At 41.1% G+C, this 24,156-nt stretch overlaps 1 protein-coding gene across 1 annotated transcript in view; it reads left to right on the forward strand.

The window, feature by feature from the left end:
- The window catches only part of LOC103780182 (DENN domain-containing protein 1A-like), a gene marked incomplete at its 5' end in the record, with an annotated part of 70,301 nt that overhangs the window by 38,950 nt on the left and 7,195 nt on the right, over window positions 1–24,156 (forward strand). Inside the window, 2 exon segments of the mRNA XM_008947838.1 lie at window positions 13,224–13,283; window positions 17,747–17,835. Of these exon segments, the coding sequence (XP_008946086.1) occupies window positions 13,224–13,283; window positions 17,747–17,835 (149 nt within the window).

Consider the following 24,156-nt stretch of genomic DNA (forward strand, 5'->3'; position numbering starts at 1 on the left):
TCTGAATCATTATAGAATTAGATTTCTTTCAGAACTTTCACCACTGTGCTAAATATAAGTCCTCAGAGACTTTTTTTTTTTAAACAGATTCACTTCCAATTAAATATTTGCTGTAGTGATTTATTTTTCACTTACTTTCTGTGCCAGTACAGTTGAGAGGAATTTGGGCTACTGGAGAAGTGCAGCCACATAGATCTAGCAAGAAAATGTGTCATTTAAAGCAGGCAGAAATCCAGACAATATTATAGTCTACTTTCAGATTTTTCCTTTAGGTTTTTATGAAGGATAGATGGTTCAAACATTTTTGTAGATTAATGGAATGTATAATTGAGTAGAGAGTGCAAATTTAAATTCATGAATTTTTTTAACGGTCACTTTCAAATTTTTTAATGATCACTTTCCCTGTGTGGGAACACACGTCAGCTTTACGAACCACTGGCTGTGGTGAAGGGCTCGCTTGCTAAATGCTTATTACTGTCATTACATTACAAATGTCAGCTTCCAAAAAATGATCTAACTTAGCAGTTGTAGGGCTAGCTCACTTACAGCCTTTGTCCCTTCACGGGTCCTTTTTCCTGATAGCCCGGTGCCAAAATTAAAATTAAATCCTACTTTCATTCCAAAGGAAAAGATGTTCTGGTTTATGAAATATAAATTACGGCTTTGGGGAGGAAAAAACCAGCAACATTTACAGTTTAAATGGAAGATGGCTTCTAACTAGTGATTAAAGGGAGAGATTTTAGTGTCACTTTTAACTCTGTCTAGAATACAGTAGGTGGGAACAATTAAAAAGCCACAAGAACTCTGAAATAAGGGCTGTTTGTGCATTCACAGTTCTTATAAACTGAAGAGGATGAAAGAGGCTTTTTTCTCATTGTCACTTGCTTTCTCTGTCTGCTAGCATTATGCCAGCCTATATGGCAAAGGCAGACTTTTTTAAAATGCATGCATGCGGATTAGGGTCAAGCCCTGTGTATCAGTAATGCAGCAAGCCCCGTCCGTGGCACTGCAGTGAGAGAGCCTACCAACAGCAGCGAGATGCTTTAATTGAGACATGCTGTCAAAGTGACAAACACATTTGCATACAGTCTATTTATTTTCGTTGGAAAGGTCTGCAGTCTGCTGTTGGTTGAACATTCTTAATCAGCTCGCTGTAAGTGAGCCGGCAGCGAGCTGTCCTATGCTAGGTGCTTCTCTTCATTACATGACAGATTAGCTAAAGGGGGATGGGCTAGCCAGCCAGCAGCAACCTTTAATTTTAACTCATTATCTCTCACCCTATAGTGAGGTAGTTTCTAGCTTTTCCAAATACAGTTGTGTATCTGCAAGTTGTTAGGCTACAAAAAAAAAAAGATACCACTAAAATATCTTGAAATGTCTTTGAGTGTATAGCACCTCAGCTGATTGTTCCCAGAAATTTAGCAGCAATTACCTGTGTGAGATTCCGTAGTGGTGTAGCTCATCTCGGCGAGCGGTTATCAAGCATTGTTTGAGAGGGTTACTCACTGTGGAATTGTTTTCACAGAGGCTTCTGTAACACTAAGACATTGTGGGGAAGCTCTACTCCATCGTGAGAGGAAGGATTTCAGCCAGGTAGCCGAGGGCAATGCCATAAGATTTAAACAAAGTGTTCTTAATAAGACTACAGAAGGAGACCAAAGTGGAAGGGCACAACCACAGGTGCTTCTCTGCTCTGCCTTTGCATGGGTTTTGGTTTACTCAGGGTGTGCCTTTAATATTGACCCTCAAAGCAGTCAAATATAAGGAACTGCCATCATGGGCTCCAAGGCAGAGCAACTGTGCTCAACAAGTAGCAAAAGCAGTATAGGCAACTAAGGTTAAATGAGTGGGGAAAAGAGGGGACAATCTTCAAGCCAAGAACAAGATTCAAATGAATGGTGTGTGGTACTGAATAGTACTTTCTGTTTTGGGGAAGAGTGAGGTTAATTACAGTAGAAGATAGAATGCTACAGAGAACATCCTTTGTGATTGTCTTATTGTTTGTATTCTTCTGACTTTTGGTCTTAAAACCTGACCAAAACTTATTTAAAGCATTGACACACATGCTGCATATTCAGCTACCAGCACCCACTGCCACCGCCGTGGCTGTCCTTGGGATCCTTCCCAGTGGTGCCAGAAGGACAAGCTCCATGAGCCCACTAACCATTGAACTGGGCAGAGTGGGACAGCTAATACAGGTGACTCCTGACTCAGGCGTCCATAGCTTTTGCTTCCATGCATAAACTCCCACTATTTTGGTAGAGTGCACATGTTTATCTTTGTCATTTTTTAGTTGTTTGGAGATTCCACACTATGCTGTGTCACACTGACTGTTTTGACCACATTCCTTGTCCAAGCAAGCAGCTATTAGGGGCTACTTTGGCAGGAGCCACACCTTGAAACACTGAGGTCTGTTGTGATAGTGGATGTGTTTGGTTTGGGTTGGTTTCTTGGTGGAGTGAGTGAAGAATGTTGTTTGGTTGTTGTTTTGGTTTGGTTGTTTGGTTGGGTTTTTTGAATAATGTCCATTTTCACTAATGGCTGCAGAAATTTTAATTCTCTTGGTTGTTCATAATTCTTATCATTTTATGTTTAAAATAAGGAAGAATTGCTATCTGAATGTGGACCTTTTAATAGTGGTTTTCAGATTCTGAGTTTGCATTACCAGTGCTTGAGTGTGTGTTTCTGCTAGGAATTCTGTCTTCCATCACTGCACTGGTGGTGGCAGCGAGATGTGGTGATGAGGACGCTGCACAGGGCATGATGTTAAGCAGCATTAGATCTCTTCCACTTGGTGGTTTTCATCAAGTGATTGGTCTGTATTGCAGTTCAATTTTGTCTGATTTCAGAAGTATGTTGTTTAAGCAGTTCTTAATATCTCTACAGCATGTACAAAAATGACAATTTATAAGTTGCCTTTATGCCTCCACCCCCCCCCAAAAAAACAAAACAAAACAAAACAAAAAACCCAAGATCTTTTCCATGGGTGTTTTGGTTTTGTTTGTTTTTTCAAGGCTGAACATGTTTTCAGGGTTTGAGTTTCTTTCAGACTTACATCTCAGATATCTCATTCAAGTGTTTCGGTAAATGATACTTAGACATTTTATGTATGTTATAGCCAAAAAGCAAAGAATCTGGGAATTGCATCATCATCTTACTGATGGTGATTGTATGGCTGTTGCAAGCAACACAAGCAGCTCTCTGAAATCTCTTGTTGAGTTCTTCATGAGCAGCAGGCTTTCGCAGTTCTCTCATGTATTTATTTTTGCATTATCTAAAGCAAAAGAAACTTAACAACCCCCCTTTTATAATGTATAAACTGGTGATTTCATTAAGGGAGAAAGATTAATATCTGAAACTGATGTTTTAGAAGCCTTTTCCCTCCAGAAGACAGTGTTTAACTGGGGCCACTAGTACACCAGCTGTAGCTAGGGCAAACACCTACCCCTGCTGTGTGCCACAGCCAGAAGAAATGCTGTGTGATTTTTAGGGGGGTCAGACACTGCCTGGATGAGCAGACGTACAGGCGGGTCCCTTTAACTACTGCAGTTGTGAGTCTTGGTGCGTGTTGATACAGCTCTATTAGAACCTGTACCTCTGTACAGCCTAGCTTGTGGGTTTCACAGTCAAACAGCCCTTAACACTTGGCAGAGTTGCAGCCCTCTTCTTAGGAAGTAAAGGGAGCACTTTATTTTCCACAAATATATTTGTTTTTAACGTATCCTTCTCCTAATGAAGCTGCTGTTTCTAGCCACCCTGCCTCCCACCCCTCCACTCCTAATCAAGCCTTCGTTCCTGTTGCACTGGCTGCTTCTACCAGAGCCTCCTTGTTCTTCCAGGGTCATTACCTATGTGCAGTCTTCCACCAGTCTGTGAGAGGTGGGTGAGCACAAGAGGGGTGAGCCTAGGCTAGTCTTTAAAAACTAATCCATACTTAGGAATGTTCTTTCTCTGGCACTTTTACACAGGCAGTAGCACAACTGATCCACTACAATTAAAACAACAAACGATAAGCTGCCAGAAACATTGTTTGTTGGGAAAGGATATCATTGCATTAAAAGCAAGTTACACTGGCAGTTCTGTGCAACTCTCTAATTGTTTCTATTATAATTAGAATGTCTTTTGTCAGCTTCGGTGTGTTTATGTTTCTGTCTTACGTTTATTTACCAGCAAATAGAATATTTTCTACCATTTGTGTACCAAAAGGTAAAGCTTAAGAAAATACAAAAGACTCTTCCAAGTGTGTCTTTCCTTAAGAGGTTGAATCATATTCCAATCTTGATGCAAACTAGAGTGAATTAATTTTCAGGGGGCTAATGTAAATAACTGTGAAACAAGTGGAGATTGTACTTGTGTTCTGAAGCAGCTTATCTGACTGTGAAAAGACTTGTGCGGGTTCTTCCCAGCTGGTTCTTACTGCTGCTAAACTTTTGCAGGCCACAGAATGGAAATTGCCATCTGATTTGCTGATTTGAGCATCCGCTGTAAATGAACGTGGTCATTTTCCGTGATCTGCACTTAGACATGCAGAACAAACAGCTCTGCTCTGCAGGGCAGGTCTCTTCTGCAAGAAGATTAAACAGCATTAAGAGGTCAGGGGGAAGTTGGGGAGAAAACCAGCCAGCTACATTCCAGAAATTTAAAAGTGGATCGCTGAGGCCAGAGGCAGCAGAGGGAGGGATTATCTCCAGGGTAAAAGAGATGAAGTCGGGAAGGGAGGAAGGCTTCTTTGCCAGACCCTGTGACTTCCTTCACACCCAGGTGCATTGGAACAATAGCAGATTCCCCTGGATCACAGCAGGCATTGTGTGTCACTGAGGTAGAAACCAAAGGGGAAAGGGGAAAACAAGTTCATTTTCTAATATTCCTGCAACTGTACGCTGTGGTTGTGAAGCTAGCCTTCTGTTCTTGCTCTGAGCTGTTCTGACAGTAGAGATGCCTTCATTAAGAAAATGAGCTTCCATTCCCCTCTTTCCCACTGATGAGCAGTATTGTCTCTCTGTTCTTTTCTGCTGAGCCACATGGAATTTCCTCCCTCTCTCCATCTGAATCTTTATAGATTTAGCAAAAATATAAGCCTAGTTCTTTAAAATTATTTTGTCTTTAGAAAACATGTTTTCTACCTCATTCTTCTCGCTCCTTTCTTTGTCTGTTTCCTTCAGAAAGGAATTCACTGTTGCTTGGTAAAAGTCACTTTGCAAGAAAGGCACATGTATTGGCCCACTTATCAATCTAATGTCTACCTGAGACTACTCAAATGTCCCGTCAGGTTCTTAGGGGATGTTGTTCTTAGTCAAGGGAGTAAAAAACAGGTCAACAGACAAGAAAATAATTAATTTGATTGAAATTCTGCTCTGTTGTGTGCAAGATTTGCAGAAGTGGCAATCCATGGGGTAGGAGTTACCTAACAAAAAGGCTTGCACTCTTGTCATGCGTGTAAATATTTGACAAGTGAGACCTGGCACTCTCTTTAGGAGGATGTACGCCACCTGCAGAGCATGCCCAAAGGTTACTGCCTCTCCTGCACTTGCTTGCCCGTATTTTCTAATGAGCAGCCAGACAGCTATGTCTTCTTCAGCTGCTGCAGCAATGTAGTATGTATGTAGCTCGTGCTATGTAGGAATTCATGCTTTGCAGTGAGATGGTGTGGCTCCAGTTCTGCATCCAGCAGATGTGTTCATCCGTGAAAAAGCACATTTGGGACTATGGCTTTTGGTGCTTTCCAACTGTCTTGGTATTTCAAGCACTTTTTAAACAGGGATGTTCAGAATAAATTTACTGCCCCAGGTACCTGCAAGTCAGATGCCGCAACGCTTGGATGTATGAAGGGAATGCTGTGGTTGAGCTGACCTCCCAGGGCTCTGTGACAAGCAGTAGCAGCTGTAACATGTCTGCAGAATTTCCTTGTTAGTCCTGTTATTTTGAGGAGCCCATAAGTATCTTGTAAAGAGTACCTTGGTCCATCACTGCTGGCATGTGGAAGAGGAACTGTGCTTTATAAATAATACATACATTTATCAAATAAATACATCAGTAGATGCAAGGCTAACCAAATCACCTAGATTGACAACTTGAGAAAAGCTTAGAGTCTTGTGGATGACTTACTTAGTCTATCAATGTAGATCAGCATCCAGAAGCTTCTTATGTGTTACTTACGAAGTTGATACGTGCAGTTAGGCCAGAACTGTCTGAATTGACCTCTGGGCCCCTGGATTAAACTAGAAGATTAAAGGGAGAGAGTATGTGAAACATGATTCTTTTAACTGCTAACCCCCCTGTGACGGCGTGTTTGGCCAGGCAGTTTTTGGATTTGCCCTTTGGAGCTGGACTGATTAATACCAAGTAAACGGTTGCAGAGTGCCATGCTACAGAGAGGAGCCGTGTGCTTTGGTGTGTTTGTGTGGAGGAGCATCCCCCTGATTATGCAGCCTCCCTTGCTGAAAGCTGAAGCTGAGCTGAGGCAAGGAGAGTCATTGCTGTTCATAGGACTCCTTCAATCAAAGACCATCTCTTTTTTCTTTCTTTTTATTTTTTTTTTTGCTGTGCGCGTATTCTGCTTGCTAGAGAGGATTAGCTGTTAAAAGATAATAAGGGATATGTCCACTTCCCAACATTTTAAATCATGTAGGTTGCATGATCTCCTTGATTTGAATTCCAGAATCAGGCCCACAGAAAGCCCAATGTAAAGCTGACAAAATGACCAGTTAAGAAAAAAAAACCACATACGAAATAGTGCAGCCTTTGCTTTATATTTAATATTGCATTGCTGGATTTTCCGGTATTTTAAATGAAAAATCTATGTAGTTAGTTCCATGTTGACAATGTCCTTGAGGATTTGACAGTGAGATTTTCCAGCAGTTGCTCTTCGTTAGAATCCTGGTGGTGTTTAATAAGGCAGCCGAACTGCTGGCACCTTGGGTTCTTGTTTGTTCTCCGAGGGCTCGGGGCTGCTGCAGTAAGCACATCGACCAGGGCTGATCATTACAAGGGCGTACGCCACCATGAATAAAAATGTCACACGTTTTCCCATCTCACAGCAGTACAAAATGTCAGTCCTGTCAAACAGACATTGCAGGTAGCAGTGAGCAGTCAGTACAAATTGGGAAGCCGAATATTCCCCCAGCTTTCTGATATTCTTCATCTGAAGCAGAAGAAAAACAGTTGTTAACCTATTAGCTGTGATTTTAAACTCTGCTGAGATAGTAGATGGATAGACTTTAACACATGGGGATAAATATATTCCTTGGGTCTAGGGATTTTTTGCAACATGTCTCTTCATCCATGTATGTTGAGAAACAGAAAGAACAAAAACAAGCCACTGCAAAATATACCTCATTTTGGTAAAGCCCTTTGGAAATTTGAACATTGTCTCAGTGAGATTCTCTCTCAAACCTTTTCCTATTTCATCTCTCTGAATAGTTCTGAAAAAAAAAAAAACTCCTTGCTGTTTTGCTAGTAATCCAGAAAGGGCATGGTTCAATGAGTTAAGGGGGCTTTCTTTCATGGTCCTTTCATCATGCAGTAACGTAACAGACAGTTGTGATTTTATTCTCTTGCTGTACAAATGTAAGTTATGCTGCTTTCAGGCTAAGGCATATTATGCAACGCAGAGTCCCTGGGATGTGTTATTTACCAGGTGTCAGACATGCCTTGGTACCATGAACACATCTTTGTGTTCACTGAGTTATCCATCTAGGACTGAGGTGTGGATATTGTCAGTACAGCAGTATGCTGTTACTGCGGGGTCCAGACAAAACCTGGTGCAAGAGGAGGTGACAAAATATCAAAGCAGTAACAAAAAATGGTATTAAGTCACCAGTGGTTGCCCTGAGGGGCGAGGGGAGCAGGTAAAATGGCTGTGGTGGTCTATGTAAAAGTGAGTAGCTGAAAGAAATTTACTTAGAAGTCCATTTTCTAAGTAGAAATTTCTTTTGGTTTTACTATGATACCTTCTCAGAACAAAAAAATGGTGCAGGTATTTAAGTGGGTGAATTGTTGCAAATTCCCCCCTTACCCAATTGGCATCGGTTGCTGAAGCAAATTGCAGTGGGAAGGCTCAGCACGGAACACTCGGGTCAAAGCACTGCAGAAACAGAGCAGAGCCTTACAAACTGGACTGAAAGAATGCCAGCCTGCTCCTGGCTGATGTATTTAGCTGTCTGCACTGTGATCCTTAGTCAGCTAAGGCCTCATGGCGTATAAACAAAATAGGAAACAATGTCTATGAGGCTTTTTTTGAACCAGAACAACTGTAGATTGAATTAAATATTTTGTGTTCTGTAGGCATCTGTTTCCTGTGGGATGAGATGCCTCCTACGGATAGCTTGACATACAGTGGTGTTCAGACTGTGGTCTGCAGGGCCCTAAGACCTGAGCCACGTGAGGAAGAGGCTGGTGACAGCTGTCTCCTTTGGGAACATGTCAGGAGTCTTCAAACAGCAAGACGTGATCCTGATACCATGCTCCTGCTTTCATTCTTGGTTTTAGAGGAGATCTACATCTGGTTAGTACAATGTAAGCCCTAGATTTAAAGCAAGCTGTAGTATGTTGTACTTTATAATATTTAATATTTTTTAAAGTTAGCTATTAGTAAGGATGGAGCTTTTAGGCCAGGAGAGAAAAGTAATGAAGTTAGACTTCCAGAGAACCCCTTTCCTCCTCTTTAATAAAGAGTGAGTTTCCTCTCAGTGGCTTTGAGATGGACCTGTGCATCTTTGGCAGTATCCCGTGACACCAGGTATGACTCAGATACCTGAAATAAAGATCCTTACAGACACCTATCTTTCATTTCTTTCTCTTCCTGTCTGCTTCTCTGTTATGTAATGGAAGATTTCTGGCTTGAGTGGTAAGGAGATAGTCTTTGTTTTTCTCATTAAACTAATCAGAGTGTTCAATTGTGTCAATCTCCACCCCTTTTGTAAATTCTTGGCAGAGCTATAGGCATTGCTGCATTTTTGCCAGATTCATTCTTCCTTCCCAATCTACCAATATGGCTTGAAGAATGAGGCATCCCTTACAACATGGAGATTATTTTTATCACAGGACCCAGCAGATTTCTGTTGAAGTATTTCAGAGTGTAAATTAAAAATATATGCTGTAAAGCATACACTGTTCTTGTCATCCCAGTTTGTGAGCAGTACATATGGGAGTATGTAAAAAGTAGTGTGTGCGCTGTGCAGGGATCTGGATGGGTAATAAAACAGCTGCCTCATAGATTCCATCTGCTTTCTGTACTGAATCTTTTTAGGTACCATACATTTTTCAGTGTTGTTATTTTCTCTCTCTGTGTTACCCCCCTCCCCCCCCTTTTTTTTTTTTTAATTGACTGTTCAGTTGAGGTCCAGCATATTCTTCCAAAGTCAGCACTTCACATCTTTTGCAGCATGGTGTGTTTGAGCATGGGTATGTTCAAGACAGTGCATCTTTCTCCCATGTCTGGTTGTCCTTAAAACTTACTCACAGTTTTAAAAACAGTCCTGAATTTCTAAAGAAAATAACATGAATGTAGAAAAGCTTTGCTTTGGAAATTGTTAGAAGCACCCCTCACTGGTAATTGAGAAAGAGCAACACTTCTCTCTGTATGTACTGACAAACCAATTTTCGTCTAGTTTGTTCCCTTTATGCTTTTTTTTTAGTTGCACTTGTTGCTGCACATGAAATAGCACCTCTAATTTACTCAAAAAGGCTCTGTTTTGAATACCACTTTACAAAAAAATCTCAACAGACATCCACAATTAGTTTGAGATAATATTCTGCTCACAAGCTGTTACCTCGCAGACCAAAAATGATCTTTTTGTAATGTTTTCTCTAGTATAAAAAACCTAAATAGCTGTATTGTGAAAGTTCCTTGTATATATAATAGCTACTTTGTGAGATGTGGGATCTATAATTTTTGAACAGTATTTTTACAGGGTAGAAGTGCATGTAAGATTTTTTTTCCTCTAGCATCTCATAGCTTAAAATCACTTGTCTGATAATTAGTATAACAGTGCCAGATCTGCAGTCATAAAATTGGCTTTCTGCAAATTTTCTGTCTTGTTGCTTCAGAATTATTTAGAACAAGACAATTAAGAAACTATCTGGAGTAAAAAGTGTGCTGGTAAACAGCTATTGGTGAGAAAGTGCTAATTTAGACATTTTCCCCTTTCACAGAAAAAAACTCTATTTTATACATTTAGGAACATACCTAGAATAGCAATTTAGCAGCTTTGAGCAGTGTAGCCATGTGCTGTTTTGTACCCATTCATCCTTACAGCACAGGTAATTAAGCTGATATTCCAACACAGCTTCCCCTACTGACCTTTTAGAAACGACGTGTTTTGCTGCATTAACAAATTAACTTCAAATCAGTGGCTTTCCCAGTAAATATGGTCATCGTATAGTTTCAGTACACTTGTGTATCCCATTCTGGTGACAGATATTAACATCAACGTTAAGAATGAAGCTCTGGTAAAGGGCAAGTACCTGTTAGCTCCTGGTGGACTCCACGTCAGTTACTCCTCACTGCCCTTTGCCTCCTCTCTCCTGGGCTTCATGACACTGATTTAAGCCATGCTATTTCCCTATCCATATTTAATGGGGACAGCACGCTGCTGTGAGTGTGTAGTTTTGTCTTATTTTATTCAAATCTCTTTAGGGTTGACAAATTTAGTATGTGGTGCCATACATACAAGACCACGAAATGAACTTTATTTCTGGTAGCACGTCGGAGATGTGCAGAGATAGATTTGAATCTGAGTGTTGGATTTGGCTGTGTGGTTACAAGTACTGAAGTCACAGTTCTACGAGTTAACACAATGCCTCTTCAACAGTCCAGGAACTGCAGAAGTCTCTACACATTTAGTGTTTCCCCAAGGCAGCATTTGTTTGTGCCTTTACTGTGGAAACACATAGTGTTCATTTTTTATCAAAGATGAACACTTAATCATGGTTTGGTTCCAGGCAAGGCGTATGCAGTGAGGTGGCAGTCCTGTTAAACTCCTCCACACTGTACCAGAGTATCTCATGCTCTTATTCTCTTGTGCACTCTCTGACTCATGCGTGGATATTCTACAATTCACATCAGTAATTCATCTGAAAAGGTCACCAGTTTTGGTGACTCCTTTAGCACAAAGCAGTTTTCAGATACCTCCCGAGTTTCTAAAACTTGGTTTTGTTGCCATTGTCTAATCAAATAGTGATGTGGCAGATAATTAACAAATCCTGTCATACATTTTCTTAGAAAAATACTACTCCTCCAGCGAGTGTGTGGGTGGGTAAGTGCAGTTCAGTTGTACGTGTCCTTGCAGTGACTCTAATCAATGTATTGACCATCTCGCTGGGAGGTGACCCCCAGCTGCCCTGTTGGATGTCTGTCCTGCTCTCTGAGGGGACCATGTTTGTCACACTTTTTTCAGAAGCTTTAATAATTCTGCCATTGGTTCAGTTTCTAGGTCCTAAGTGAATGTCTTCCAAGTAATTGGAGAAGCACAACTTTTAGATTTTTCAGCTGTTCTGTTATGCTTCTGGAACATAATGGAAAATAAGTATGCTATGCTATATAACAGAAGTTAAATATGTTTTAAGATTGTGCTCTCAGCCTGAGCAGATAAGATGGGAAGATACACAGCAGCATAACTTGAGTTGAGTAATATAAGTTACAGAAGAGAAACAGTTCAGTAGGGCTAATGACAGCCACCTCAGCTTGCCACCCTGTCATTTCTCTCTTTATTCCCTTTGTTTTCATACTTGCGTTCTTGGAAAAGACAGAGGGAAGCTATCACATGGAATAATTCTGGCCTCAGCTCTCCATCTAAAGTGTCTTTTTTTCCTCACCCACCCCAAAAGCTGAGCCAAGTACATGTGTGCAGTCTGGCACTCCTTCATTGACAACACAAGTAAGGAGAAATGAACCAATGGGTGCAAAAGTATAATTTAAGGGGAAATTCTAAAGAAGCATCTGACGAGATGCAAGAAGAGAGTGAAAATGGTGTGAAAAGGGGTAGGCTGGAGTTGTACTATTACACAGCATGAGGATATTGAGAAAGAATGGCTGTCAGTCTAGAGCTATGCTAGTAAGAAGTTAAGGACTGCTGAGATATGAATTTGGAATCCTTTTTGGGGGAGAAACACAGTAATCTGCATAAGCTTTCTTTTTCTGTCTGAAGAAGCCAATCCCCACTGCCAGTTCTTATTGCCTCTGTGTACGGCTGATGGGCTTTGTCTATGGAAGGTGCTGGGGGCACTGGTCCAGTCATCCTAAGGTCGAGTAGGTGTTCAGACATTCTCATGTCCTCCTCACTGAGGGCTCCACGTCTTTCTTGAAGTGCTAACACATATCCACAAGCTGCCACAGGAAGGACATTAACTGTGATCTTTTTCTCAGTATCGAAGTTTTACTTCAGGATGGTTTTATTTAGAGTCTCGTTAATTGTCAGTGGATTCCTTGTCTGACAGATTATACCTTAAGATGCCATCTGTGTGAGGAGAGTCATGCTGCTGGCTCACTCAAAAGCAACTGGATTTTAATAGCTCCAGTGCTGTTACAAAGCAATGAGCTGGCCAACTGCTAATTTAAAAAATGAGAGACCAAAATAGGCATCTCAATGCAGTGTTCTGTCTTTATTAGAATTGTTCATGATGGGGCTTTTAGTTTCCTTTACAATGACAGTACACACTTTGCTCTAGGCAATGTGTTTAAACCTGGATCCAGCACAGTATCTGAACATCTTTAAGTGTACGAAAGGTTTAATTGGTTTAGGGTTTTTTCCTGTGCTCTTAAAAGTCTTTGCTGGTTTGTGGCCTTTACCATAAGGTTTTACATGCACTAAAATAACTCTTGAGATTTTAATGAAAGGGGCTTTTTTTTAACATCCTGTATTCTTGCCGTTTGCATGGATGTTGTCTAGAACACTTGAACCTAGAGTTCAAAGAATCTACCTTGAGCTATTTTGTTGTCTCAGTAAATTTTGGATGATCTGGCCTGAAGTGCCTGTGGTTTGACGTAAGCTCTGTTAAGCCTACGTCAGGAGCAGATAAAGGCAGATACCTTCCCCGTTGTGGCACTTGGTAGATCATGAGATTTGTCTGGTTTGGGGAAAAAAAAAAAATTAAAAATTGCATTTTGTGAGGTGAGTATGAAGTTAAGGTAAATCGTGTGTTGTCACCCACTCATACTGCTTCTCCCACAAAATCTGAGGTGTTTCCATGTAGGTGACTTTAATTTAGTTTCCACTTTGATGCAGCAGCAAAGACTCCGTCCGCCTCGGCCACCGCCTCCAAAGATACAGCGTTCTTCTAGGCCCGTGAGTAGCTGGTAGTTTTGTTTCACTGCCACAGCTTAACACTGCCTGAACTACGCTCTTAGTAGCATTACTAAACCTTGCTGGTTTGGATTGTCAAACTCTGCAAAAAAGCCACGTATGAATTATGCTCCTAAACTCCCTTCTCCTCTGCCGCGGCGCAGCCCTGGGACCTGCGTGTGTTCTGCTTTTCTTTGACGAGTGCTGCAGCTTTCAGTCAGTTCTGCAGGTAACTGGTGCTGCTGTTGCAACATTTATTTTTACTTTTGCGGTGATTTCTGAAACAAAAAGTCTTGCTAGGCTGGCATAAGTTTTTAGCCAGTGAGCTTTTGAAGACTTGCACTAAATTCAAATATGAAAGGAAGCAGAAGTCTGAAGAGAAAGTATTTATTCTCTGCAAGTTACACTTTAAATTCATTTGGGACGCTTAATTTTTCTCCATGGAACAGATGAGTGAATACACATGAAGAAAGTGAACTCTGTATTTGGGCAGTAGAACGTTAGTACTACACTATGGATGATATACATATATACTTTATGCTCATTTAAAATGCAAGCTGGGACTCCAAGTAATTACATAGTATAAGAAGTGTAGGCACAGCATGTTGGCCAGAAGAAGTGATTCTGCTGTAGAAGAACTAGACAGAAATTATTCTGAGTGCAATACCTGTACTGTATTAGGCAGAGATACCTTATGTCAGTAGCTTTTCATTCAAAACAGTAGTTGTAGGACAGTTGTTAATATATATTAACTATGCCAGATGGCATTAAACCTGGAGACTGTGCTGGATTTGCACCAGTGATTTTATTTATTTATTTATTTATTACTTTTGTAGTACAGGAAAGTGATATCAGTTTAGAAGGGGTGGGGTTTTTTTGCAACAGCCCTGGAAGATATGTATTTATATTCAGGACTTTTGCTTTATTAATAGAATTCCCCGAAAAGACAAATACATCTTACTTCTTGCTTCCTTATGCATACACATACATGCACAAAAAAAGAAAGACGCAAGTTTTCAAACCTAGTCTTGCTAAAACTTGCTAAAAATATGTGTCAGATGAGCAGGCAACTGGTTAACAAGTGCACTTGGGTGTATGTTAACTTTTGATCTTTGGTGCATGTTCCTGTGTTACGTTTCAATAGCATGTGTTTCTTCTCCTCCCTCTTTTTAACTCTGGGTGTTTAGCTTAACAGAGTCATTTTTAAGGATTCCTGCTCTGAAGGTTTCTGTTCTCGGTGTTTAGAAGGTAGCACTGACTATGCTTAAATGTGTTCTCTTAAATATAATTGATGTGGGAGATGCTCCCAGATACATTACACCAGGAAAAACTTCCCCTGGCATGAGTGGGTTCCCAGAGTACTTCACAGCCTCATTTTGTGTTTGGCAGGAGGGCCCGTTGCAGTTCCTCTGTACCGAAGTTGCTGAACAGTATTGTTCAGGTTAATTTATTACATCGAACTCTTGCTAAGACTGTTTAATCTCCCAGCTGTAGGGCATTAATAGTCCTCACTATAATGTGTTTGTGTCAACTGTCTTTGCTCCCAATGTGATTGATAAAAGGTTGGGAATGTAATAATAAAAGCTCCTGTTGCATTCATCTAGCTGTGTCAGTAAGTGGAACAGAAATGCTTCATTCATCAAGAGGAAATTCAAGATAAATGTAAATTATTATAATCACTCCCCAAAATATGCTTGTACCAAATATACATAAATTTGTTGTTGTTCAGAACTGTTATTTGGCTTTTACTAGTTGAAACACATTTTTGTGTGTGTAAATAATACACTGTGCAGGCTGCTTTTCCCCTCTCTTAGTCTTGGCATGGATTACAGAGGTGGGTGTCAGCAAGTAATGTATGCTAGCCTTTAACAGCTAGCTCTGGAAGAGGAGACCAGGCCCCTCTGCTCTTCCAAGCAAGTCCCCATAATACCAGAATTCTTGAGAAATACTTAGGATATTCAGGATGTTTCGAGGAGGAATCCATGGGCACTGTCCTTGCAATATGAGTCATTGCTAATATAATAAAAACAACAACACAGACCAAAGAAAGGTTAAGGAAGCAGAACAGATAATTTCTTTACATTCTGCTGTTTTGGAAATGAGTTGTGGTGGTATTATGAAGGAGAGCGGGTTGTTGCTTATAATTAATAGAGATCTGTTTGGATTCATTGTGGCTGTTTGGAAACTTCATTCAATTAGAAAAAGTTAAAATATAATAATTATGCATAAAGTTGTTTGAGACCATAATAAGCACATTTAACCCTTCTGTACTGGGTGTTTACCTTTATTCTTTTGGCTGTATGCTCATGTCATGGGATTTCTTTCATAGTTCTGCATTTGACAAGCATTTAACCCTGCCGACGTGGCTCCGTGAGGCTCCGAATCCAGCGAGGAACTGGCTTTGCTTCCTGCCTTCCCCCTGCAGTCCCCCATGAACAATGCTCTAAATCTTCTTAGCATGTCACCCTGCACTTTACTGGTGTGGTGGCCCCCTGGAGCCATCCGAAACTCTCATATCTCTCTCCCTCATCACCATCACTCCTGCAGGGTACCACCCGAAAGGTGAAAGTGTTCACAGCAGGATGACAAGCCAGCTTTACACATCATCTTCCAGCTCAGATTTAATTAAACAGGTTTCTTTCTTCCTCTCTTTTTCTCTTTCTCCTTCTTGCTCTCTTCTCCCCCCAATTCCTCCTGCTTCTCTCCCCCCTCTCTTGCACGCAGTTGCTCTCTCTTGGTCTCTCTCTCTCTGTTTTATCAACCCTAATGAAGCAGTATTCTTCATCGATCCTGCTGATTGCCAGCCCATTCCTTTTGTTTGTTGGCACTGAGCCATTCAGCCGCACTCTGACAGCTCAGCTCGTCTAATTAGCTCTGTTGTTCTTTTCCCCATGTTTCACCACGTTGCAAGTTCAGTTGAAGTTGCCACAAACTTAATCCCTCCAGTCCTGCTGTAAATTCACATTCTTAAGCCATCTTTATTGTAGAGAGGAGCGGCCTTGTGTGGGGACTGGTCTTCAAGACCTTAACATCTGACCTTTTTATAAGCCCTTTTTGCTAAGAAATAGTGACAGTACATCTCTGGATTTCTTCATCATAACTGCTGTACATCATTTTCTTTGAAATTAAAATTCAGTACAATAATCCTGCTACTATCTTCTGCATACTGTTCTGTGGTGCAGAAACGCTGCACACAATTGGATGGCTTTTGCCTGGCAAGAAAACTGGGGGGTTATATGCCTGGGAAAACAAAACAAAACAAAAACAGTGAACAAGCACAAGCCCACCCCACCCCCAACCAATAATTAAAAAAATCCCAAAACAAACAAAAAAATCAACAAAACCAAAGCAAATATTATGACTATTAAAGAAGCCCAAGCTCATGGAGTTCAGAAGCTGAGTTGTATTCTTAACTTTATTTGAGGGCCTTGGGGATTTCTGTTGAAACTAGCATTCAGCTAAGCCAACAAATCAGACTCCATTTCAGGTAAGGCAGCACTTTCTTAACAAAAAATGGAACGCTTGTTTGTACAGCCTGACCCTGATGCTGCAAGTGTGCTTCTGCCCACATTTAACTCCAGGGGTAAGTTCATCAACAGGATTACTCACTAGAGAAGTTAGGCACATGCATACACACTTTACCTGTAGGGCTGTCAGGAGTGCTTAGTTCTTTCCTGGAAGTAAAGCTTGTTTGCTTGTGGAGTTCATGTAAATAAACTAAGCTGTATTTCTGAACATTAGAAGGTGACGGGTATTATGCTATTTAAAATGGGATTTGCAGCAGCATCATCTTCCACAGAAAAGCTTTGGATTTTATTGCAGACAACAAAAGATAAATTAACATAACGTTAGGGGTGATAATGATAACATGTCTGGCAAGGGTTTCTGTTCAGCTGCTGAAAGGAAGCAAATTTTTAATGAAGAACGAATTATGTTTTTCACGTTATAACATTTATTGTAAGTACAGATTTTTCAGCCCTCCCTTACACACAAGTCTTCACCTGAGAAGCTGGGTTCCTGTGAACATGTGGACAAAAGGATCATGATGTCAGAACTGAACGCTTTCCAATATAATGTGCAGCAACACACAAGATATTTCAATTTTGCTCTATCAACTAATTGTTCAAGGGGAAGCCCACATTTAGGGAATATTTTGTCAGAAATTTAGCCTGTACCAAACAGGACAGTGGAACAGGTTTTCATTGCTTTGCTGGGAGCTAACAGTCAGTGACAAGCATATATGTTTAAATTGCTGTGGAAAAACGTGTGAGTTTTTTGTCCTTAAATGAGTTGTGGGTCCCTGCAGTTTATATTCATTTGTAACGTTGTTGTGGCACAAAAAATAAAGGTTGTAAGAGCAATTTTTTAATGGAAGATACCTTAAGATAATGGTAGTTAGGCATATTTTGTATTTATGTCTGACCAACTGGCAGTATTTGATTAAATGTTTTGTATATGTGTAACAGGTTCGCCCACCAAGACCGCATGTTGTTAAGAGACCCAGGAGTAATATTGCTGTGGAAGGACGAAGGACTTCAGTGTCTAGTCCAGAACAGTAAGTACTGTGCTGCTCTGCTTCTCTCCAGTTGTGTCAACAAAAAGTGCATTCCAAACTGGAACTAGCCAAAGGAGAAATCAAAAGTTAGTACAGATCTAAGTAATCTTTTTTAAAAAAAAATTTTTGGAACATTTTAGAGGAAGCATGGAAAAGCAAGGAACCAAAGTTTACTTATTGGAAAATTCTGGTTTGCCATGTTAGACATAACCTGATCAGGTTTGGAGGTTTGTCCTTTTTTTGTTGTTGTTTTGTTTTGAATAATGCTTTAAATGAATTTGTTAGCCACATCCCTGCAAATCCACTGTTTGTGCCAGGCTTTACCTGGAAGATAGAGAATTGTTTATTTTATAGTGGTGACAGTTAGGGATTGTGTGTCATGCTTGTTAGAGTCCCATTAACAGAAGGTCTGTAATGAGCTCTGTAGTGAAGGCTTGTAGAGCTTAACTGTCTTGCTTAGTGCTAGCAAATGTATCCTCTCGTTAGGTTTGACTATGAAATAAACAGGGGCAGTGTTCCAAAGAAGCTGTACTGCTGCTTGTGTGTAAAATACACTGGTTTCCTACATCTCTCTTGTTCATATGAACAATATATTCTGCTATCTCTTGGAGAGGTTTTTTCAGATAGTTTCACAAATGTCACATATTGAAGTACTTTGTACAAAGAAGACAATACTGGGTGTTGTTGCAGGTATTCTTAATGTGTTGCCATAGTTGAGTTAACAATAGGCCATCAACTGAAAACCTAAAAAGAGATTGGATATATTGAACCTTACCAACATAGCCCAGAAGACACTACTGTGTGTGTAGGCTGCCTCAATGTTTGGATTCTTCTGAATGTAGCTACTTCTCTCTTCAGAAGGACAAAGGACTCAAAGCACTGGCTGGATACAGAGGCTGGTATTAGCTGCACTTCTTAAGGGCCTGAGTAAACGGATTTCTTCCTCTCAGTTCAGAATTTGGGAAGCCTAAGAGCTGCACATTTTGCCTGCGGCGGTTGATCTTACAAGAAGGTGTTGTGAAAAATGTGACTAGAGTAGGGACAGAGCTGCTTGGCACTGCAGAGGAGACAACTGAGCAGGGAGGCAAGAGAGCAGGCAGCAGAGCCAGAAGACCTTTTCCAAGTCGTGTGGTGAGGTGACAGTGGTGTTCCCCACACGTGAAGCATCTTTGAAGCTTTCCTTGAGCAGCGAGTGGAGCAGTGTTTTCCAGGTGGCCAGTGCTGGGGCAGGGCAGCCTTAGCAGGGGAACTCACACTGGAACTGCTCACACACTCCGGGCAAAAAGACTCACAGGGGCCACGAGATGGTTGTGCTGATCTAATCTGTCACAGAGATTTATTTCCCTGTGATTCATCCTCACCTGCTGCACAAAGTATGTGCTGACTGCAGAGCCACTTTGCATGGTTTGTTTATGTCCCAGCCTGTGTGGCTTTACTGCCGCTGAAGTTAAACGCTTCAGCCACTGCCCAAGATTACAGGATATTTTGTATCCAAAGGTACTGAAATCCCATAAAAAGAAAAATGGTTGGTTTCTTTAAATATACCTATTCCCCATGTGTACCACTTCCTTGTCACCACTGTTTGTGAGGGGAAAAGGGGGACATGGAGGGGTGTTTGGTGTCCCCACGTTGGGTCCCCACCAAAGTTAAGTGCAGGGCTAGCTTTTCCAGAACCACTCTAGGATGGGGAGAAATTCTGGCTTTTATCTGAAATTAATGATCACTTTTAATTTTTACAGGATTATTTATCCATTTTACAGTGGAATTTGGTTGCCCTCTTGTGGAGTAGCTTGCAAATCCTGCAGAAGGGCTTGTGCTGTTACAGGGTGGTAGCTGTCCTTGTACAAAGATTATAGGGATTTTTAAAACAAAAGCTTTTTCTTAATATGATGACTGACTGCACATAGATGAAGGATAATTGAGCCAATGTAACCTTTATGTGTGTTTGGATTCAAAAGCTGCTTGGCATTCCAGTTTTCCTTTCTCCTAACGTGTATTTTCAAGTCATGCCAGTATCAAAATAGAAATAAATGTGAACATAAATAAGAAACATAATATTTCTACTAATGCTAGTAATATATTGAATTACAATGATTGTTTTATTTGGATTTAATTTATTGCTGTTAATTTTAGTGAGTCTTGGTAATTCAGCTTCTTTCACAGAGTAAACTACAATTATTATTTTTTGTGAAAAATACAGTAAAGTAAAAAAGATAAGGAAGATGCTTTATAACTATAAACTGACTTATTTTTCTTCATGAGCATTTTACTGATAGATTTTTTCCATCTTTTAAGTGTGGCAGAAATCAGGTAATGTTGCTAATACCACTGACACTTGCTATGTGGTACCGGTTATGGTCTCTGCCTGAGGTTTCACAGCTTGGATATTTTATCCAGTTCAAATGCAGTGTCACAGCAGGATCTGATTATTTTCAATCTTCCCTGTCTTCAGCTTCAGGTGACAAAACAAACTTTGACATAAGTACTTCCAGACAGTTAGTTGTAGAATATTGCACTCAGCTAGATCCTCCTGTAAGGTGTCTGTTTGGAGTGTTTTAGTAAAAACAAGTTGGGGTGGTGGGGAGACAGGACACATGACACACAACAATGATGAGACTGACATCAAATTGTGATTTCAGGAGTACAAGTGGAGGAAATATCTAGCCTTGAACCTAAGTAAAGCTCAAATGAATGGCTTACCTAAGAAATAACTTAAAGTGAATGCCTTTGAAATAGATAATGCCTCAGTAATCCTGACCTTTTTCCTTACTGTTTATCTCAAAATGACATTTTGAATAAAGGAAAAATATTTTTTTTAAGTAGTCATTAAGTTGGGATTTTTGACATTCTTTACAAACTTTCTTTTTTCTGTCCCAGTAAGAAAGAACCTTCCCATATTGTTCTGGAATGAAAACAGATTGGGAGCTCTTGTTCCTTTATAACATTCACATTGCTCTCTCCCTTTTGGATAATGCTCCAGTGCAAACACCACAGTGTACATTATTCACTTGTGTTGGAGTGGCCTTACTGCAGATCAGAGAAGATTCTGTGGAAGCAGCAGCAGTCAGAGGGTCCTTTTCTTAAACTAAACTATACCAAATATTTAGCTTAGTTGCACTGATTCCAAAACTAGTTATTAGCCAGTTACTTTTTTTCAGGTACTCATGTGTTGGAGAAGCTTCTGTTCAATGTGAAGTTTCTTTCTGTATTTAAAACTAACTTTTCAGTCTTGAATGACTGCATGAAGGTTTCAGAAGCATTTCCCAGCATAGCTGGGACTGTCCTTTTGTATCCTCCTCCCAGCTGGCAGAGACAGGATCCTCAGGGCAGTGCCACTGACCAGTGCCCAAACCTGACCCCTGGTGAACCCATCCCACAGGGCAGCCTCCTCTCCATTTGGAAAGTTGTGTGTCACCTCTGAAAAGTGAACACTTACCTAGGCATCCTTCCAGGTGCTACATTTATTAGTTCATTTCTTTTGATATTAGGACATCTGCATTTTCAGTTAAATGAATTATTTTTTTTAATGTGTATAAAAGAAAAACATTGTGTTTGGGGGCACATGTGCTTATTTTCTAATCACTCTTCAATAAAAACACAGGAGGATGGGAGCAGTGACTTCAAAGAACACCCAAGATTATTGCAAATGTCTGTTGCTAAACCTTTATATTTAGAAGAGCTGGTGGAAGAACTATTGTTTTCCTCATCCAAATTTCTAGTGAATTTTTTTATATTTCAATGGAGAGCTTATTTTTTACAGTTTTATCAATAATTCAAGGTTTGTGATGTTTATGATTCTTAAAAATTTGTCAGTAAATCTAAAATGTATAATTATATATAAAAACCCCAACCTTTTATAGTTATAAGGTGGCAGGAAGAATTTGTAGATGAGAGCTCAGAAAATGCTGGATTACCACCTGGGGCAATCCTAGACACGTGGGACATGCCTCCTTAAACACAAATTAGTTGTTCACAGAAATAAGGTGTTGCATTTTTTACAGATAGGCAGTTTTTTGAGAGCTCTCTTTTACACCACAGCAAGATTTCCTATTAAATGTAGATTAGGCTTCCAGAGTGTTCTAGGAACTGTCTTCTGTAAGTACTGACTAGCTGGCTTCCAGGGCATGCAGAGTGGGAGGAAATTAAAATAGGAAATCAGAGGGTCAGGCTCACAATTAACAGCATGTCAAAAGGCTCTTGGGCTGGCTAAACCCGTGTCAGTGCTGCAGCAGTTCATTAGGGCCTTCCAGAAGTCGTGTCTGCTCTCGCAGGCATGGAAATAGGCTGCAGTGCAGTAGTGGGTTATTACACTGAATTCAGGGGGAAGTCAGCGTGGTGGCTGCGTTGAAGGGTACAGGCCATAAAGCACATGAAATCCCAGTTGTGGTAACCAGGCCCTCAGAGCTCTGCCACACAGAATTTGTGTACAGTGGAGGTTTTCTGTGGCACCGCTGCAAGCAAGGACCTCGACTTGGGAAGAAAGCTAAGCCAGCAAGTCCCTGTATGAGCACGGGTGGTGGAGTCAGGAAGAAAACACTGCAGCTATAGCAGACGAGCCCCTTGGTGTGCTTTGGTTCCTCTACCTTAGACAGTGGCTGTGGGAGCTGGACACGAGGCCGGTGCCAGCACAGGGGCAGCCAGCGGGGAGCGTACGGAGCGCAGCCGGGTCTGGGGCAGGCCTGGCCACACCAGACCTGCAGCAGGGGCCACGCTGCCCTTCAGAGCCCCGCTCCTTCCTGCCTCTCCCAGCCCCCCAGTAGGGTGGTTTAAAAGAAATCTTAATTTGGGGCCCTATTTCTGCTGTCCACTTTGGAGTGAGGCCACGAGTGCCCTCAGCAGGGCGACGGTGCCCGCGGGGAAGCTGCTGCACAGGCCCTTGGTGCCAAGCAGTGGGGCAGAAACGGGAAACGTCCTTGTAGAGTAGATGTCCTCTGGCCATCCAGACCTGGCAGAGCAGGCAGAGGTGGCTTCCAGCTTGTCTCTACTGCAAACACCTTGTTAGTATCTCCAGCTCTCTAGGAAAACTGTAAAAAGTTCATCAAAGCTATAAAACAATTAGTTACCTGCCTTTACTGGGCATAGTGATCACGAGCTGTTGGTTTTGTTACCTGGCTAGATGACTTGCAGTACTAATTTTTTCATTGTTTTAATTTAAAATATCCCTCATGCTAACGTTTTTGTTTTTCTGGAAATATTCTCCTCCTATGAACATTTACAGTATACTAAGAGACACTTTAAAAGTAAAATAAATACTTTAATATTTTTGTTAGCTCACAGTTGGGTGTGTGAGTGTTGGGAATGTGCAGAAGGAGTTCCAGTGGTAGGTCTGTGCTTTGTTTGGGTTGAACAGTTACTGGGTAATCCCCTCCATCCCGAGCCTCCTATTTCATACTGGCAAGAATAAGCCCATGCACCCACATCCCTCATTCTCTTCATTTTGCTGTCTAAGAGGGACAAATTCCTTAATTCCCTAGAGGTGCTGCATAGCTGTTCTTTAAAAAGATATATGAATAGGAAAAAAAAAAAATCCTCCTTCAAATTTGGGAAGCCCTTTTTAGGGGAATGATGACAACAAGTCCATACCACCCCTGTGGACCGTAATCAGGAAAAAAGCAAGACAGTGAATAAAATACACAAATTTAATTTCCTCATAAGCAAAATATCTTTTAAAATTATTACAGAGTTCTCCCCATTAATTCTCATGTCCTGTACTCACATTTTCTGTATATATTTTTTCTATCTCAAGTACATTTAGGTGTCAATTAAATTTGAAATATCTACATTTGTCAGCATTTCATTTTTGGCCAGCGTGATGTGCTGCTGATTTGTCCGTGCATCCTGACACATGAAAAAAGCTCCCGAGATGCAGATCTTCCTCATTAAAAGCGCAGCCCAGACTATCATCGCGGCGCGGAGCCGGGGAGCGCATCCCCAGCGCCGCCGCCCTGCTCCTGACACGGCATTTAAAAGGGAACAGCCGCGGCTGTCAGCACTGTCATGTGCTACTGCTAACCGGAGACATGTTAAACTAAACATTAGAAAGAGATCAGCAAGTCATCTGCATGGTAACTCCGCGAAGAGATTAGGTAGGCAGGAGCTGGTGCAGTCATGTGGAGATGATGAGGGTTGTAGCTGTGACGGACACATCCTTTTTTCCCTGGCAGGCTGCGGGGCTGCCGCGGAGCCGGGCTGGCTGTGACCTGCCTGCGCAGAGACAGCTCTTTGTGTGCCGAACGCCAGCAAGTGGTGGGTGGCAGACGGCAGGAGAGCTCCCGAATTGGGTTAATGAGGGAATAGGCACTTTTTTTGGATTCTACTGCC

The sequence above is a fragment of the Merops nubicus genome, unplaced genomic scaffold (genome assembly GCF_000691845.1).
Source record: "Merops nubicus isolate BGI_N331 unplaced genomic scaffold, ASM69184v1 scaffold29579, whole genome shotgun sequence".
Classification (NCBI taxonomy): domain Eukaryota; kingdom Metazoa; phylum Chordata; class Aves; order Coraciiformes; family Meropidae; genus Merops; species Merops nubicus.